Genomic DNA, 18,040 nt, shown 5'->3' on the forward strand with positions numbered 1-18,040 from the left:
TGTTAAGAAATCCCTTTGCTATATGATTGTCTGTGTTTTGATTATATGTTACTATGTAGTTACTATATTAACTACATTTTCCGGCAGCAATATGTCTGTGACTATTAAAATGGAATAAGAGATAAACCCACACACAGAGGTATGTGTGTTCCAAGAATATCCTAAAATAATGAGATGCAAAGTGTAAAAACAAGCAAGCAAAAGTAACTGGATAAAAAACACTCTGATAATAAAGAGAATGTCAGGTGCAAGAAATCAGGAGTCAGGATAAAATTCAAAAGTATTGCAAGGTTTTTTTATGCTGCTTAATACACAAAGAATCTGATCTATTAATGGTCAAGGCAAATAGGCACCAGATAAGAGTTAATGGATTTCAAGTGGTGGTGGTGGGACTTAAGTCTGTTATGGGGGTGGGGCACAGAGATTCTGAATTGATGATGCATTTGACGAGAGAGAGAGAGAGAGAGAGAGAGAGAGAGAGAGAGAGAGAGAGAGAGAGAGAGAGAGAGAGAGAGAGAGATCTTTGCATTTTGCACTATATTAAGGCTACCTTAATCATCATGCATGCAGATTCTCTGTTTGGCTCTGCTGTACCTTTCTTTATTAGAAGATTTAGTAGTTCTAAGACTATCCTTCCTCCCAGAATAAAACAGAAAGTTCACAGATGCTGACTTTTTATCATAGGTAACTTCCTTAGTTGACTTTACTTATCCTTTGGATCTTCAGCATCAGTCTGTAAGTACTTTTATTTTATTTTACTTACTTAGCTATACTATTAGAGCTATACATGTGTTCTAATCATGGGCCATAAGGAATGAATTGGAATATTATAAGCATGCTTGAGTCCTGCTTGTAATTATTCTCCTGCAATTTATACATCACCTTTGCCTACAATGAATCACAAGGGGACAGATTAAAAGAAAAACCCAAAGGTTTTGATTTCAAGCTGCTTTGTAATTAGAACAACAATATATCAATTTTACTAAAGGTATTAGTGCTTATTAATTGCGTGGCCACTAATCTTATTCTATTATTTGTCTACATATTGCTTAAGGCTATTTTAGGTAGTAAATAAATCCCATAAATATATACGTACATACTAAAAAATAAAGCTGATAAGAAGTAAATTCTTCAAAACAGTTCGAACCAAAATACTATTTTCGACAAAAGAGCGGTATAGAGATTTTGTTGTTAGCTTAGGATCAACCAGTGCAAAAGTTCCTTTGATTCCTCAGAATGAAGAAAATTTAATTCCGGGATAACAACAATAGACAAGGTTTGCAGTTTACAATGCCAAGTCTTCATAACAGTCAGTTCAACTAACCTTACTGAAAAGGATTCAAGAGCATAATTATTATATAAGTTTATAGAAATATACTTAACTTGTCACTTCCAGGTTTTCCCCTAAATGCTGACTCTGAATTTATAGGGCTAAACCAGGCAGTGTGCATGGGTGTTACTCTTGCTCCAGTCTTGAAAGCTCTGTAGTTTCACAAACAGACATGAGGAAAACTTCATTACAAAGCAAAGTTTAATAAAAAAAATATTGCGTTCCCAGATCAGACAGAATTGAATAAACCTTCTTAAATGCCAGAGCGTATGACACTGTCGTAGGTGATGTCCTTGCAAGGAAATGTTCTTGGCTGCTTCTTCTTCTTCTTCTTCATCATCATCATCTTCATCTTTTGTTTGTTTGTTTTTGAGGTAGAGATGTCCAAAATAAATGAATAAATAAGAACTGATTATGTTCTTATTCAACCCAAAAAATAAAAAAGGAAGGACGTCATCACACTCTGGAGCAGGAAGAAAAGTCTTGTTAGTATACCTTCTCTGGTCACCTTTATCTGACATTGCATTTGTTACACCAGCCAGACAGAACACAAAGGGCATGTTTTCCTGAAGAATTTCTCTCTCTCCCTCTTTCCATATTATTAATGCATTTGCTTGTAAGGCAGAAGTGTAAGGAGGCCACCTGATTAATCTGAGGTTGTCTGGCTGTGTTGATACCCTCCAGCCTCTGAATATGTTGCATGCAACAAAGCCACATGGGGTGCAAGGTTCTTCTCTCCATCCAGGTGCATAGGTAGGTGTTACATGGCAACACAGGGACTGTTGCCAGGCAGAATTAGAAAGGAAATCATTGTCATGGACATCATCCAACACAGTCTTATGTACTAGTGACGGGAACAGCTTGTTAGGCGTCTGTGTTGCGTGAAGAATTTCTTAAAAAAGAAAAAAAGAAGTCCTGCAAAACTGCCCATCTTTAAATAATTATAGGAGGCATAGTGTTGCTTAATTCATCACTTATTTATCCCCCCGCCCATCCTATTTCGTTGAATGTGTTTCCTTGTACCTTTCAAGGATCTAATTTTTCCCAAAGTGGTTTGCAACATAAATGGTATTACGATTTTGTTGTACCTATTAAGTAATAGCAAATGCTTTTTCTTCAGTTTACACAGTATGTTTTTAAAGCACCTTTAAAAATAGCCACAGAATAATAAGGTAACCTTTTAAAATAGCCTGTTTCCTTTGGGATGAACATCCAAAGGGAGGCTTAAGCAGAAGGCTCTCGCTTAAGTCCCCACAAATCTTGCTGATCTTGGTGGTAAAGCAAGTTACTGACCTTTCATCTCTCGATTTTCCCAAATGGTTTCCTATTCTTTGGCCATGTGTCATCGTCATTTACTAAAGAACAGAAAGAAACAAATATATCATAGGCTGCTATTTCAGATTTCATTCAAGCAGACTTATCTCACTTGGTGGTCTCCCAATGTGTGAATGGTTAAAGAAGGAAACATAGTTTGCAGTTCCCATCAGTATTCGCCAATATGCCTATCTGGGATTGCAGTATGGCAGGCACCTGGAGGGCAACACAGATTGGTTCCTTTGAAATACAGTCATGGCTGGCTGGGGAATTCTGGGAATTGAAGTCCACACCTCTTAAAGTTGCCAAGTTTGGGAACCTGTGCTCTAGACATCTCTTGAGAAGCTCAAGAAACACATGACAATATATAAAACAATAGAGGATTTCTATGTGTCTGTTTTTTTCTCCTCATGACAAAATCTAAAGGCATAGGATATTTTTACAGAAGCCAGAGGAAACAGTTACTTCACTGAGGTCTCCCAAAAGCCGATTCTTTCTTTTCAGAGACGTAATCATTTTGATGGAAATGGTTACTGATAGCTAATGTAATTTGTGTAATTCCTTAAAGAAAACTTCTTTCTGTTACACTCATTAGCCTGTTTCATTAACCTTTTAGATTCCAGCTCTCAGCACTGTTCACATGCACATATCGTGTTACCTCAAACACTTTGCTTATTTTCTAAGCTATTGTGATGTGCAACAGCAGCACTTTTGTGAGAATGTTCCAGAAAAAGAATCCTCCTGTGTGGGTATCTATGTTAGGCAATTTAGCCCAGAGAACAGGTTGAAGGCGGGGTATAGCGAGACCTGCTTTTGCAAATTTCTACAAGTTAAGCATTTAAAGGAAAATTATGCTGGCAGACCCACATGCTCTGAAATGCTGAGTTTAACACCTTTTAATGAGAAAATATGCTTTAATCTCACTTGTCATTTTTGTACTGAAAACATGCACCAGTGCACAATCTTCCATATATACTTCAATGCACACAAGATGTTCTCCAGTGACATTTGTCATAACATTAACACCTTCCTACCATTTGCCTGCCCGGATATATTTCCATGTGACGTAGCAGTTTTTAACAGATGATCAGGCCCCAACAGTCCATGTGACCAACAGCTTTTTCATTGCATATTTTTAATTTTTTATTTATATCTTGCCATTATTATTTTTATAAATAACTCAAGATGGTGAACATATCTAATATTCTTGCCTCCTCCTGTTTTCCTCACAACAACAACAATCCTGTGAGCTGGGTTCGACTGAGAGATAATAACTGGCGCAAAGTCACCCAACTACTTTTCATGGCTAAGTGGAACAAGAACTCACAATGTCCCAATTTCTAGCCTGGTGCTGTAACCAGTAGACCAAACAATCTTTCATATAGCCAAAAGTTGCATTTGTTCACATTTTTATAATCACATTGAGAATGTCTAAGGCAGGGGTGTGAAACTGCCAGCCTGTGGGGAGCATCATGGGGAGGCCAGCTCCAGCAATGCAAAAAAAGTCATGATATGTCGTGACACATCATGTAACACGGCGAGTTTGACACCCATGGTCTAAGGGATAAACCATTGACAAAACAGAATCATTTCTGCTTTTATGACCCATTCTTAACATTGAGATAGGTAAGTAAGAAAGAGTAGACTTATTCTTTGTCTACACCAGAGTTTTTCAACCTTGGCAAGTTGAAGATGTGTGGCTTTCTACTCCCAGAACTCCCCAGTCAGCAACCAGTAAAGAGCTCTGTTCAGATCTCCAGCATCCCCCCCCCCCCAAAAGGAACATTTCAATCAAATTTTACTTAGCTTGCAAACTAGGGAAACAAAAAGTTCCTGCAAAGACTTAGCTGCAGTTCCCAAAATCCTTCCCAAAATAGCTACTGAACTTTAATTTGTAATGGGACCAAACAGGAAAATTATTAAACAAATAGGGAATAATCCTCTTAAATGCATTACTTGGTTACACTGAATTTTAATTAAATGGAAATATAAATTAAATGCAATTTTGTCCTATCCCCATTCAGTTTTTGAAACATGGCTCTGGCCAAGCAACAGAAAAGATGGTGCTTGTTCTAAACAAGACTGTGCATTCCCGTCTTTCATATGACAGTTTCTTAATGGAAATTTTGCACGTTGTCCCATTTGGAAATACTTTGAAAGGACAAACATGCTAAGGAAGTCTAGAATAATACTGGGGAACAAAGTGAAACAATGACTAAACAGACATTTATTAAACAGCTAAATAGCTCAAAATGTAATTAAGAGGTAGAAGACAATAAAATCAAATAGAAATTATAGGGAACGTGTCTCAAACCTTATATCCTCAACAAATAGTTCCCATCTGCAAAATAAAGCCACAAAAAGCTACATTTTTCAGGAAGTGTGACTCTAAATCTTCAATATGCATGAAACCCCCCCCAAAAAAGGGAACTGAAATGATTTTTTTTCTGACTTCAAAGCACAGTCCAATTTGGAGCTGCAATGAAGAATTTATTTTAGAGCAGGGATGATCAATCTTGGCAACGTTAAGACTTCTGGACTTCAGCTCCCAGAATTCCCCAGACAGCCATGCTGGGAAGTCTTAAAGTTGCCAAGTTTAGACACCCCTGTTTTAAAGCATTGTGTCCTTGATAGAAGTCCTGCATGATACAGACAGGAAGATCAGAAACTTTTTGAGTTTTCCATGCTAATGCTTATGTATTGAGAAGGGGATTATCAATTTAATATTATTATTAACATTTGCATTTGCTGGCTCAAAAATGCCTCAGAAGTAAGGTGAACATTACAGCCTTCCTTCTCCATTGGGAACTGAAGACAGATCACGGGAAATGTCAACGTTCTGGCTTCTTACCCCAATACAAGGATGGCAAAACTAATGGTGCAGTTGGTTTTATTTCCAATTGCCCTAGTCCCAGTTAAGATTCCAGCTTAATCTCTGAGATTTTCAGGTAGAACTGGACTGCGTGTCCCTGAAAAGTCTGGAAAGGTGCTGGTAGTTTCAACAATAAAAATTGGCATCACAATGCTAGTTGGCTAAATGGAACTCCTGAGGTAGATTTTTATGATGAATTCTTATATTATGGTGAGAATTAGGAACACTGAAAAAATGTGGCTTGTCCTGCTGTTGGTGGCACAGAAAAATGAGATTTCTCAAATAGTTTCTTTAGTGAAAAGCAAATTAGATATTGTAAATGGATGGGTAACTGAGAAGAGTTTGGCTGAGGAAAGCAAAGGTTAGCAAAAAAACTAGATCCTACTAAAGCCCAATAATCTCAGTATGGAGTCAGATTTGACCTGGAATGAACTAAACTGTTTCCTATCAGTAAAACAATCTCATTTTCTAATTGGAAGAAATGGCTTATTTCTTCCAATTTCTTTTAAAAGAGAGAAGGCATAGTTTTCAAGACATGTACAGCAATGGGTATGCAGACAGCAGAAAAGCTGTACCATGTAATTACTAACTGGAGTGTTTCTCTTCCACATTTTCACATCTTCAAAACTAAACATTTCTCAAGGCAATCAAAGCCAGACAATCTATTGAAAGAGGAACTTGGGTCATGACCATTTCTATTTTCCTATGGACTAAAACAATTCAGTAGAAGAAACTAGCATGTTTAATAACAACAACAAGAACAACATCAAACATCCAGAGCTGCCTATTCCAGGTCCTGGGAAAGGGATTGATAGGTAGTCAGAAATGCCAAACCCTGTCTGAACATTTGGCTGACTCTGCAACAAATCATAACAACAACAACAACAACAGTGTTCCTTTATTTATATGGAAGAGCCTTAGAGATCTTGTTTAGATGCTGATAAAGGATGATCTATATTCCTGAGCAAGGAAGAGATAGGGCAAGATGAGCATTGGGACCTACACGGTATCATGGCTACCTGCAGCATGTTATGGGGTCTTCCTTCTCCTCAGCTCTCCAGTCCTTCTGGCTAGCATAGCCTGGCACCCTGGCAGGACTGCACCCGTATCTATTTGCCTTTCTAAGCCTGTTGTCTGCCATAGGTTAGGTAGAAAGATACCCTTTCCTAGAAATTTTTTAAAAAATCGGTTCTCAGAAATTTGATTGGATTTTGCTGCCTGAGACAAAAATAACAAATGTCCATTCTCCTTCAAGTCAAGATATATAGTGTTCAAGGCCAGCCAATTTTTTTTTCATTTAAATCTTGCAAGTGCTTCCATGATAGCTGCTTCATTTTGTCTAATGATCAGGCTATATTAAGCTCAAACAACCAGATCCATATGTGAAGAATTCAATTAAGCTACTCTATTGCTCATGTCTTTTACATAGAAATCTTCCCAGACTGGCAGTGTGCATCTTGACCAGGCTAGATAAGGTTCAACACATTTAAGGAGAGAAGGGTCAGGCCTTTCCCTCTTGTGCCTGAGTAAGGATTCCAGACTAATTCTCCACTTGACTTCTCCCCCTGGATTGGCCAGTCTCTCTCCGATACCCTAGTCCTGAATCTGAAAGTTCCAAAAAGTTTATTTTCTGAGCAAAGAATGTAAGCTGTAGAGCAAAGCACCCTGCCAACTGGCAAAGTGGATGGTATGGCACTTACCGGTATATATCCATCCCTTTATTATCTCTTCCTTGATCTGCCATCTAGTCTGATCACCTCCCCTAAGCTCCCTTTATATGAGAGGCCTCTAATCTTACCGGGAAGGTGAGCACTTTTAAAATGTTGAGAACACACTACTGTATATGGTAGATACTTTGCACAGATGGACTGCTGGCTGAGTTTGTCCATTCACAAAACAGTTAAGAGCCTCAGTATTAGATGTTTTCCAGAGTGATATACTGGGTCTGCAGAATGACTTGGCAGCCTAATGCTCAGCTGCCTACAGAGATAAGTGCAAAGTTTGGTCTGTCCTGATCTGTCTGGTCATCCAATAGCAGGAAAACAATCAGCACTGCTCTCTGGAGTATTTATCAAACACCTTGCTCTGGGAAGGTCTTCAGCATGGGAGAAGTGGCTGCAGCAGCCACCTGTTCCACTGCAACACACAAACTTCAACTTCATTGTATCCTTCTTTTAGATTTCCCTAAGAGTGAGGCGTATTTGCCTGGCATGAGACATATTGTCTTGCTACGTATTCTTTTTTTTCAAATTACTTCCCAATCTAGCTTTCCAATGACAAGTAAGCCTCACCTGGAAACATAATTGGTTAGACACTCCAGGGAACAACAGCTTTTGCAGGCAGTCAAGAACTTATCGCGGGCATATCAGAGAAAGACAGGATATGCTTGAATAGTTTGAAGTAGCAGAAGAACATGGACTCAGCAAGGAAAAACAAACTGTTGGGTCAGTTTGGAAAAGCTGTCAGGGCAGAATTTTATTATACATTTGTTTAACAAATAGCAAAAGCGACACATGCCCTTCTCTACTGAAAGCAGACCTTTATTTGTAAGGCTATGGGAGGACAGTCTGTATTTGAAGGCATCTTCTAATTGCACATTGGTTGAAATGTAAAAAAAATAAATAAAGTTCGAAGAAGGAAAACATGAAACTTGGGAGTTGCCTGCTAATGAATTAGCAATTGGACAATAGAATGAATTGCGTGCAGCTCCTTTGGCCATATCTTTCCTGACTAGGGTGAAATGCACTGCGTGTTAATTTCAGTTAGATGACAAACCTTGATCTTTGCATGTAAATGAGCACTTTTTAAACAAATCAATACGCCCATCTGCTCAGCTAGGTGGCCTCAGCGAATGATCTTGGATCATTGCCACAAACACACACACACACACACACACACACACACACACACAACTGCTGTAAGCAGAGTTAGATATTGTTGGCACTGAGAAAGGAGACCTCTAGAAATGCCACAGGCTAAAGTGGCAAGCGGAAAAAAATATCCCAGAAGAAAGCTTTGGCAAACCACTTCTGAACTGTTTCTCAGAAAATAAATGGATGCAGTTCTGAATTCAACTCAAAGGAGAATGTACTTTCTAACCATATTTCTTCTCTTTCTGCTTCTCTTCCTCCTCCTCCTCCTGTCAGTTTTTGACTTCCGGCGACTGCCTGGGCTACAGTTTTCTTGGCTACATTCTTCAGAAGCGGTTTCCGATTGGTTTCTTCCTAGGGCAGAGAGAGAGAGAGTGACTGGCCCAAAGTCATCCAGTTGGCTTTGTACTTAAGATGGGATTAGAATTTGCAGTCTTCTGGTTTCTAATCCACTGCTTTTAATCGTTGCACCAAAATGGCTCTCTGTCCTGTTCTTGGGAGTAGATAACATGACACTCCACTCCAGTGGTGGGATTCAAATATGTGAACAACTGGTTCTCTGTATGGATGCCACTTCCGGGCCTGGGCAACAAAAAATTAGCTACCGGTTCAGCTGAAGTGGTGCGAACCAGCTGAATCCCACCACTGCTCCACTCTCAAGTGAGGAATCTTCGTATAAATTAAATGTTATACTTTTTTTTCCTCCTACTGCTTGGCAGATATAGCAATTGCTGTAGTTCAGTCATTGATCCAGAGTGTTGATGGACAAAAGGGACTTCAGAAATAGTTTTAAACATAAACCTCACCTTTAAAAAGCAATGGGCAGTGAATATATATTAGGCTGAGGAGAATTTTCCACAACAATTCTACTGGAGCAGGAATTGCTGAGCTGAATCATTTCCTTTCTGTCTCTTAGTATCAGATAAGGTCAGATGGTTCAGCCTGTATCCTAGCTACATGCAAAGCACACAGATATTTAATATATATTTTTAATCAGCAAAAACCAATCCAGGCTGCAAAAACCAGGCCTCTCCAAAGGAAGTGGTAAATGATGACTGCATCAGTTTGTGGATTCCAGTTACATCCTGTCTACAGTTAGCCATATCATGAAAAGCCAGTGGACATCCAGTGCAAAATTATTATGGCGGAGACAACTGAGAGAAGCCACTATGATATCACAGGTCATCGTACAAACTGTGTAATTATGCAATTAATTATTGCATAACTTGCCTCGTTTGTAGAGTAGTCCCAATGTGCAAAAAATACAATAAAAAGAGGTCTGGGTAGTGAGGCAACTGTGTATTAATCAAAAGTTCCAAGATGAGATGGCGGTTAAAGGTATAATTGGAGAATAACAAGTAGGATTTGTTTGCATCTGATCATAAACTGTAAATTAGGGGTCTTCACACTTGGCCCTTTTATGACTTGTGGACTTCAACTCCCAGAATTCCTCAGCCAGCTTACCTGGCTGTGGAAATCTGGGAGTTGAACTCCACAAGTCATAAAAGGACCAAGTTTGAAGACCCCTGCTGTAAATAAAGACTTCAACTTAAAGTCACTTGTGTAATGACGTAATGTAACGATAACACTTGGTCCCCCTTGCAGATCCACAGGTACTAAGGAGTGCAGGTGGGTCTGTGAGTTGGTATCTGTGACCAATTAATACAGGTGAAAAAAGAGGTGGGTCTTTCATTGCCTGGACATGGCTATTCTTGTGCCTTTTATCATCCCTATTCTTACAGATGGTCCTGATATAGTGAGAGACTGGAAATATAGACTGCAACATCATAGACCAGTGATGGCAAATCTTTTAGAGACCGAGTGTCCAAACTGCAACCCAAAACTCACTTATGCATTGTTGAGTGCCGGGTGGGTGTAACCCATTGGGTGGGTATGGCCAATTGGGTGAGTGTGGCCCATTGGGTGGGCATGGCTGCGATGGTAACAGCAAACTGGATGGGACTAAAAAGTTCAATCAATTAATTCCAACTTTGCAAGATCTTTTTTTTTCCCGTGAGAAGTTGAAATTGACTGATTGATTGAACCTTTTTTTTTTTTGCACATGGCGGCGGAGGCCTAAAGCGAAAAGGTTTTATAAAACCCAGCTGAAGGTCTAGGCCTGGGGCGATGGCGCGTGTTCCCACAGAGAGGGCTCTGAGTGCTGCCTCTGGCATCCATGCCATAGGTTCGCCACCACTGTCATAGACCAAGGTTGGTGACAAGGTTTTTTCCACTTTTCTAGAGTGTTATATTGCTGATTTCTGGTCATATATCTTGCTTCAAATTACTTTCCTTGCTTTTTGAAGGTTGTTCCTTTTCAGAAAAAATAACTAGATTTCATGATAGTTCTCTGGAAGGACTCTGCAGTGCATCTGAAAAATGTACATAAATTCTTGCTAAGGCTTAAAAATTCACAGCATGGTTTCGCAGGATATAAATCTGTATGACACGTTATGCTACTGTACTTTATATTTCTGTGTGAAAATTCTGAAACCATTACTATGATTTATCTGGACTTTTTTTTCTAGAGAGATTTAATGATTAATTTCCCATCCAAATTACATGGAATAAACACCTTATTTTGTTAATTTGGTCTCCAGATCATTTCAAATCAGTGGGCAATTTCCCTCGCAGTACAATTTATTTGCAGTTTGCAAATAGGTGTGAAAAATGTTTGCAAACATTTGACTAAGATGCTTGTCTCCATCCCACCCCCAGATTGACTGAGAATTGTATGAAAGAAGAATTTAGAAATCTGATGCCAGCTAATTAAAAACAAATGCAGTGTGAATTAAAAAATTATCCTCTATCTAATTTCCTTAATTCTTCTAAAACCCTTCTTTCCTGAGGTTGCAGAAATTATCTTTTCCAACTATGGCTACTGAAAGATGGGTGGACTTCAACTCCCAGAATTCCACAGCCAGCACCCAATTCTGGGAGCTGAAGTCTATCCATCTTTGAGTTGTCAAGGTTGAGAATCACCTTGGCTAAATAAACCTGGGAAGAAGATGGATGGTGGTCCAATTTGCAACAAAGGTATCTTAGAAAACCTCCATGCATGGAAGTCACAGGTTTTATTAAGCCTTACTGGTTCTTAATATTTAGCTGGCTGCAAAACTGTCAAACATCAGGTGGGGAACATGGGAAGAGGTGTAAGAGAGAAATACCAGCAAAGTGATGAAGGATGCCTGGGAAGATCTACGGCTTGCATATGATAACTTGCTCTTGCCTAGGGTGCCCAGGAAATTTGTATTTATGGTATCCTAAATTCAGACTTTCAATAAACCAAGATTTCACATAGGGATTAAAGCACAATGCTAGCAAATTGCAATCCGGGGCATTTGTTGAATGTTCAAAAAGTGTGCTGAGAGATAATAAACAGCCTGGAACAATCTCTGTTTTGTTTTCTTTTTTGAGATAAGCCTGAATATATTGAACAAAAGCTCATTCTTGTGTATGATTTGATCAATGAAACATGGATTCATTAGTGTGAAACATTTATATAAAATTTCCTTGTGCTAATTTGTTTTTGGGTGGATGTTAATATTATTAACCCCTTCTAGCATGGGATGAGAATTGCTTGCTCAAGAGCTCAATATCTCCACCTCCTGGCAGGTTTGCACAAGCTACAGGCAGCCAATGAAGGACTCTGGGGGAAAAAAATGCCATGTCTTAATTGATTGAAAATATACTGCTCAAAAAAATAAAGGGAACACAAATGTATAGGATCCTATACGTTTGTGTTCCCTTTATTTTTTTGAGCAGTATATTTTATACCTTCCTTTATCAGATAAGATTTTATGATATTGCAAAACATATAAAATGGCAGTCTGAAAATACAATAGTTAGACCACCATACAAAGGACAACGATAAAACAGAAAGCACCCACCAAGGAATACATAATGTTTAAAATGCCAAAGTAACTGTCCTAACCAGGTAGCTAAAGTTGATAAAGTAGAGATGAGGCAGGCTTTCCTGGAGAAAGCAATACTAAATCACAATGACACAAGTGAAAGATGAGTTGTGTAATTATGTAGCATGGTTCTGAAGAAGATGGCAATTTGACCACAAATTGAATAGAAGAGCTAAAACAGGGGCAGATTAGAATGGAAAACAGGTTGTTTTTCAATACTGGGCTTACATTATTGGTTGATGACTTTAAAATACAATACCTAACAGCTAGAGCAGGGGTCTTCAAACTTGGCAGCTGTAAGACTTGTGGACTTCAACTCCCAGAGTTCTTCAACCAGCCTTGGCTGGCTGAGGAATTCTGGGAGTTGAAGTCTACAAGTCTTAAAGTTGCCAAGTTTGAAGACCCCTAAGCTAGAGTTTGTCCCAGGAAAAAATAAGCTACCTCTGTAATTAGGTGGTGTATTAGAACAGTACATTGAAAGATAGAAAAGGTAAAGATTTTCCCTGTCTAGTTGAGTCTGACTGTAGGGGGCAGTGCTAATCTCCATTTCTTAGCCACGGGAGCCAGTGTTATCCAAAGACATTTCTATGATCATGTGGCCCGCGAGACTATACAACGAAGGGCACAAAACGCTGTTACCTTCCCACCAAAGTAGTATTTATTTATTTGCATTTGCATGCTTTCAAACTGCTAGGTGGGCAGGAGCTGGGACAAGTAACGGGAGCTCACTCTGTTGCGCTCAGGTCTCAAACACAGCCTGTCAGCTTTCCAGTTGACAAGCTCAGCATCTTTAATAGCTGAGCCATCGCACCCCCCCTAAAAGATGTCTAAAATGCATCAATCATTCAATATTTGTTTAATAGAACCATCTTCTATGTTCAGTTCTTATGGTTTTGACAGAGAAGAGTGATCTGGTAATTTGGATTATTTTGTCTTTTATAAAGATAGCATGCTTTTGATGCCATTGGAGAACATACAAATAATATCCTCTGAAAAGTGACAGGTACAAAAAAAAAACCTTAAATTGAAGAGAAATTAAGAGGATTTTTTTTTAAAAAAAGGGGGATTTTAATGCAATTCTTTATCCAGAAGTTTCCTGCTTGAGCAGGGGGGTGGACTAGAAGACCTCCAAGGTCTCTTCCAACTCTGTTATTCTGAATTGATGAGACTCTGAAGAATTAGGCATGTTTTTATAGCAATACAAAAAAGATGTTCTTTATGTGATGCACACTTTTCTAGACGGTCATGCTTTGAGTCTTGATAGATGGGGATAGTTTGTCTAAATGATGACTGGAAATATAACAGCAGTAAATGTTATTGCAAGGAATGGGCAGTGATTAAAGTGGGCCCCTGGAGTATTCAATGAAAATATGTATATCATTCTCAAAAAAAAAATCTGAGTATGAATAAGTGTACCATTTGCTTGCATCCCATGTAGGAAAGGTCTCAACTTGCCTCACGCTCATCCCACTTAAAATTCCTGTTAAACTTCATGGCTAGAGGATGGAATTTTGTGAGACAGTATAAGATGAACCCCAGCATCACCTTTAGGACACAGACTGACGGGAAATACTAGAATTACTGTAAACAGAGACCACAAGATCCAGTTCAGCCATGTGTTTTAGAAGTCACCATGAGGACCAATGAACTTAAGGGCCAAATCCCTCTCTCCTCCAGCTCCCTCCAGCTTCAATCTAGAGTATCTCACCTAAGAAAGTAACCAAAGCATTTTAGGATCATATCCTTGCAAAAAAAACCTATTGAAAACCAAAAAATAAAAAATAATTTTAAAAAATTCAGTATTCTTCTGATGCACCTGGAGCTGTAAGGCTCAAGTTACAGATTTCTCATTCCTAGAAATGGAGTTTGTCAGGCTGATTTATAATTTTATAGGCTTCTTAAATGAAAAGAGATTTTCTGTAGTATTATTACTTCCTTAGGCTAAGCAAGGAGAAATATAACTTTGGCAATACGTTATTGGTCCTCTCCCTTAACCATTGGGCCTGACTTGGCCTGGTTGATTGGCCTGGTTAATTTAATCAGCCAGGTCTTTGTGGGTGCAATGAAGGCAAATTCAACTGTCCTGTTGCCATGAGATAGAGTATGTAATCATGGGTCTTCCAATGGCCTTTCCATAGATAATTTGATCTATCCTAATAGTCTTCCATTTGTATTCCAGTTGAGGAACCACCTACTCTGTCCCATCAAAAGAACCAAGGAACTGATTTGATTCTCTGACAGGGGAGAGAACGCTTATTAACTTCCTAAGCTGTCTTTGGTATCAACAATATTGATCCCAACTTTTTTTAATGGCTCCCTACTCCCATAGATGTTTACACTGGCAATGAGTCTCAAACCGAGCAGAGAATGATCTAGCCACGCCACACAGGCTTCTCTCCATTCAGATCATTAGCTGTATCTGAACAGAGATAGAAATAGATTGAGTTGGGCCAAATACCAATTGGGACAAGTCCAAAGTCTTCAAGATGGAAATGAGGGTCTAAGCCATTCGTGATTGGCTGAAAACATTCATAAGACCAGTAGATGGCAACAAAAAGTTAGAATGATCCGTCTTTGCTGCCATGTTAGTGGTTATCCATATTGTAAGCCCTAGTTAAGAAATGCCTTAGGAAAATGGGGTTGATAGAGCAGGGAAATAATCTGGAGAAAATGCTGAAGTAATCACAACTAGAGGGAGATATGGTATGAAGTTGCAACCTGACATTTGTAAAGAAAGAAGTGAATCGATGGTCTTCCTCACTAAGAAAATCATGGTCTCTCCAACTTAAGAAGCTTGCTTTTAATGCCAGATGAGTTGCTGGTAAGGACCTATTATCCAGGCTTTATTCCCAAATGAAAGTGTTGACTGATACTGTATTTATCATAGGCGCTTGTCTGACACTTAATAATGCAATGGAATGGAAGAGTCAGTAAACAAGCAACAGAGGAATTATACAATAAGAATTGCCTAAAGATGTTTAATTAATTAGTTCTCAGCACAAAAGACAACAAAGAAAGAAAAAGAAAGAAAGCCATTCAATCTGATGTTTCTTGCATTCTGTAAAATATTTTGAGTTGGAAATAGGAACTACAGTCCCACACATATTGATATGGAAATAAACCCACTAAACACGGTGAGATTTATTACTAAGTAAACATGCATCAGATTACCCGCTGCAAGAAGATTGGAAGAAAGGAAGGTGCATAATTCCACTCTAATTATTGTGATCAAGAGCCAGTTTGTTATAACAGTGAATTAAATTGGGATTTCTATTACTGCCTTGGGCACAAAGCCAGCTGGATGGCTTGGACCAGTCCCTCTCTCAGCTGTAGCAATGGCAAACTACCTTCAGAGAAAACTGCACGGACTTGTTCAGGCAATTGCCAGGAGTCAAAACTAACTCAAAGGCACAAAAATAAAATGTATAAATCAGATTGGATGAAAGGGAGTCTCATAATTCCGGGCTAGTTATTGTCAAAGTTCCAGTATATTCATTATATTTCATTTCTTTGTTAATTGCACATTTATTATAACACACTGTTCAAGCGAGAATAATTTATTAGCCACAAGTAGCTCATATGTTTGGAATCTTTAGTTATTAAAAAGGTAACAACCCTTGGTGGGTCACTCTAGCCAACCTCACTGAAATACCTTATTAGACTTTCAAATAATTATAGTTTCCATAGCCACCAAATTGACCTTTGTTTAATTGGCTGGAATTCTCTGGGGTGAAAAGAAGGTTCTGCAGTTTCCCTTTCTGAATAATAAATCCATCTTTTGAAGTTGGTCATCATGCTGGCTATCAAGCTTCTAAAGGACTTAAATCAAAGCAATCAATAGTACATTGGGGAAAACAATAATGAAATTTAGTGCTGAATAATAAAACCAGTGCATTATTTCCAGTATGATTTTCCACTGCCCTTCTGAAATTTTAGAAGTGAAACACACAGTTAGGTTTTCCCTTTATGTGATGCCAGTTAATTACTGTTAATTAGTTACTATGATTAATTGATTCTCACTTAAATGATGTCTGATCACTTAAATAATGGTTGATTAACTTGATGCTACCTGGATTTTTTCTCCGACACATCGCTTCTACACTAACCTTTCATATTAATGTTATTGACAAATATGAGGAATCATGACACACAAGCTTTTCAAACAGATCTGCTGGAGTACAGAATATGTAGAGTATATTCCTTAATCCATTTATAGCTCATGTGTCTTCCTCATTTTTAGGAAATCCTGCAGGCCCTAGAGGGGGTAGAGGGTTTAGCAAAATACTTCTAGGACATTCTAGAATCTTCCATTAAATTGCAAAAATCTCAGGGTAGCAGAAATTTTGCAACCTATTTTAGACTGCAGTAAGCTTCCACTGACAAGATCATAACTGGAGATTAATTTTCTACTTCTGAAAGCCAACTCCTTCTTTAAATATGCCTTTAGATATTTGAGGCTTGGGTAGGGACAAGGGACTCTTATATGCAAGATACAGTGGCCTATCAAAAAAAAGGTAAAAAGCAATAAAAAATCACAATTCACTCCAAAGGGAACAGAAGGCTCAAATTAATAATTCTGTGAACTACAGAATGCCTCGTGATTTAGAATTTTCATTGAATATCAGTGAGAAATAATGCAAAAGCTGTTATTCTGATTAATTGTTCTGTGGAACATAAAAGGGTCTGCATCCCTTTGAACAGTTACTGATTTTATTAACTTCTGGAGATTTCTTTTTCTTACTTGCTTTAACTAGTCTTCTAAATTCATATGCATTCCTGCTCTAGTTTAGGTTTCCTGACATTTCAGCAATACCTGGATTAACATTGGAATAGGCTCTGGAATAGGGGGCAGCTGAGCCCCTACTGAGTATTTTTATATCACAGATGAAAATCGTTCAGACATGCATGGTTTCTCCTGAATATTGTTTTATTATTTAATAATGTAAGCTGCCCAGAGTTTTTCTGCAAATCAGAAAATCAGATAGATAGATAGATAGATAGATAGATAGATAGATAGATAGATAGATAGATAGATAGATAATATAATTCTGATAGATAATTGTAGAATAAATAGATATGGAACAATGGAGATTCTCTCAAGTGTTAGTCAGTGTATTTCAGCCTTCATTTGCATACAGTGATTATTTTGTTCTTTTCTATCTAAATTTCAAGATCTGTAAAGCAGAGTAAAGTAGGAAGTGAATTTTTGTCAGGTGCTAATTAACTCAGCTGGGGTCCAATTTTGCATTTGTTACAATCAATGGGAATTTCTTCAGGGATGTGCAAGTTCCTACTGTGGTTATCAATAAAAGAAACAGCTTTCTTCAGATTAGCTAGGCATATTGTCTAAGAACTTTGGAAATCTATTTTGGATGTCTTCTAATAATTTCAAATATCAATCAGTAACACAGCACAAATGGATTTCAGATAGAATAATATCTGGCAAATGAGGAAAAATTCTAATTCCAGTGGTGGGATTCAGCCAGTGGTGGGATTCAGCTAGTTCGCCCCAGTTTGGCAGAACCGGTAGCTAATTTTTTGTTGCCCAGGCCCAGAATGGACTTCCGGAAGCTGCATCCACACAGAGAACCAGTTGTTCACATATTTGAATCCCACCACTGGTCTTTACATGAGATAGTAGGGATGTTAGCAAAATATAACTAGAGAAACTTACAGATAGACTCATGGATAAAATGTGAAACCTTGCAAACTGTGACTTAGTATAGTGTACGTACTTCTT

The 18,040-nt window shown here is 38.3% G+C and overlaps 1 protein-coding gene across 2 annotated transcripts; it reads right to left on the reverse strand.

Annotated features, from left to right (window-relative positions):
* Positions 1-763: 763 nt before the first annotated feature.
* Positions 764-10,192, reverse strand: LOC120308194. Of its 2 annotated transcripts, none has more exons than XM_039343899.1 (3): positions 8,616-10,192; positions 2,624-2,685; positions 764-2,222 (listed from the first exon to the last, which is right to left on the reverse strand). In XM_039343899.1, the coding sequence occupies exons 2-3, from the start codon at positions 2,628-2,630 to the stop codon at positions 1,432-1,434; spliced, it is 798 nt and encodes a 265-aa protein (XP_039199833.1). In that variant the 5' UTR covers positions 2,631-2,685; positions 8,616-10,192; the 3' UTR covers positions 764-1,431. The 2 variants fall into 2 exon arrangements, with proteins under 2 accessions (XP_039199833.1, XP_039199832.1); XM_039343898.1 differs by lacking the exon at positions 8,616-10,192 and adding an exon at positions 7,217-8,532.
* Positions 10,193-18,040: the final 7,848 nt, after the last annotated feature.

This window comes from Crotalus tigris, unplaced genomic scaffold, assembly GCF_016545835.1.
Source record: "Crotalus tigris isolate CLP2741 ecotype Arizona unplaced genomic scaffold, ASM1654583v1 scf7180000017881.257975618366:2651188, whole genome shotgun sequence".
Classification (NCBI taxonomy): domain Eukaryota; kingdom Metazoa; phylum Chordata; class Lepidosauria; order Squamata; family Viperidae; genus Crotalus; species Crotalus tigris.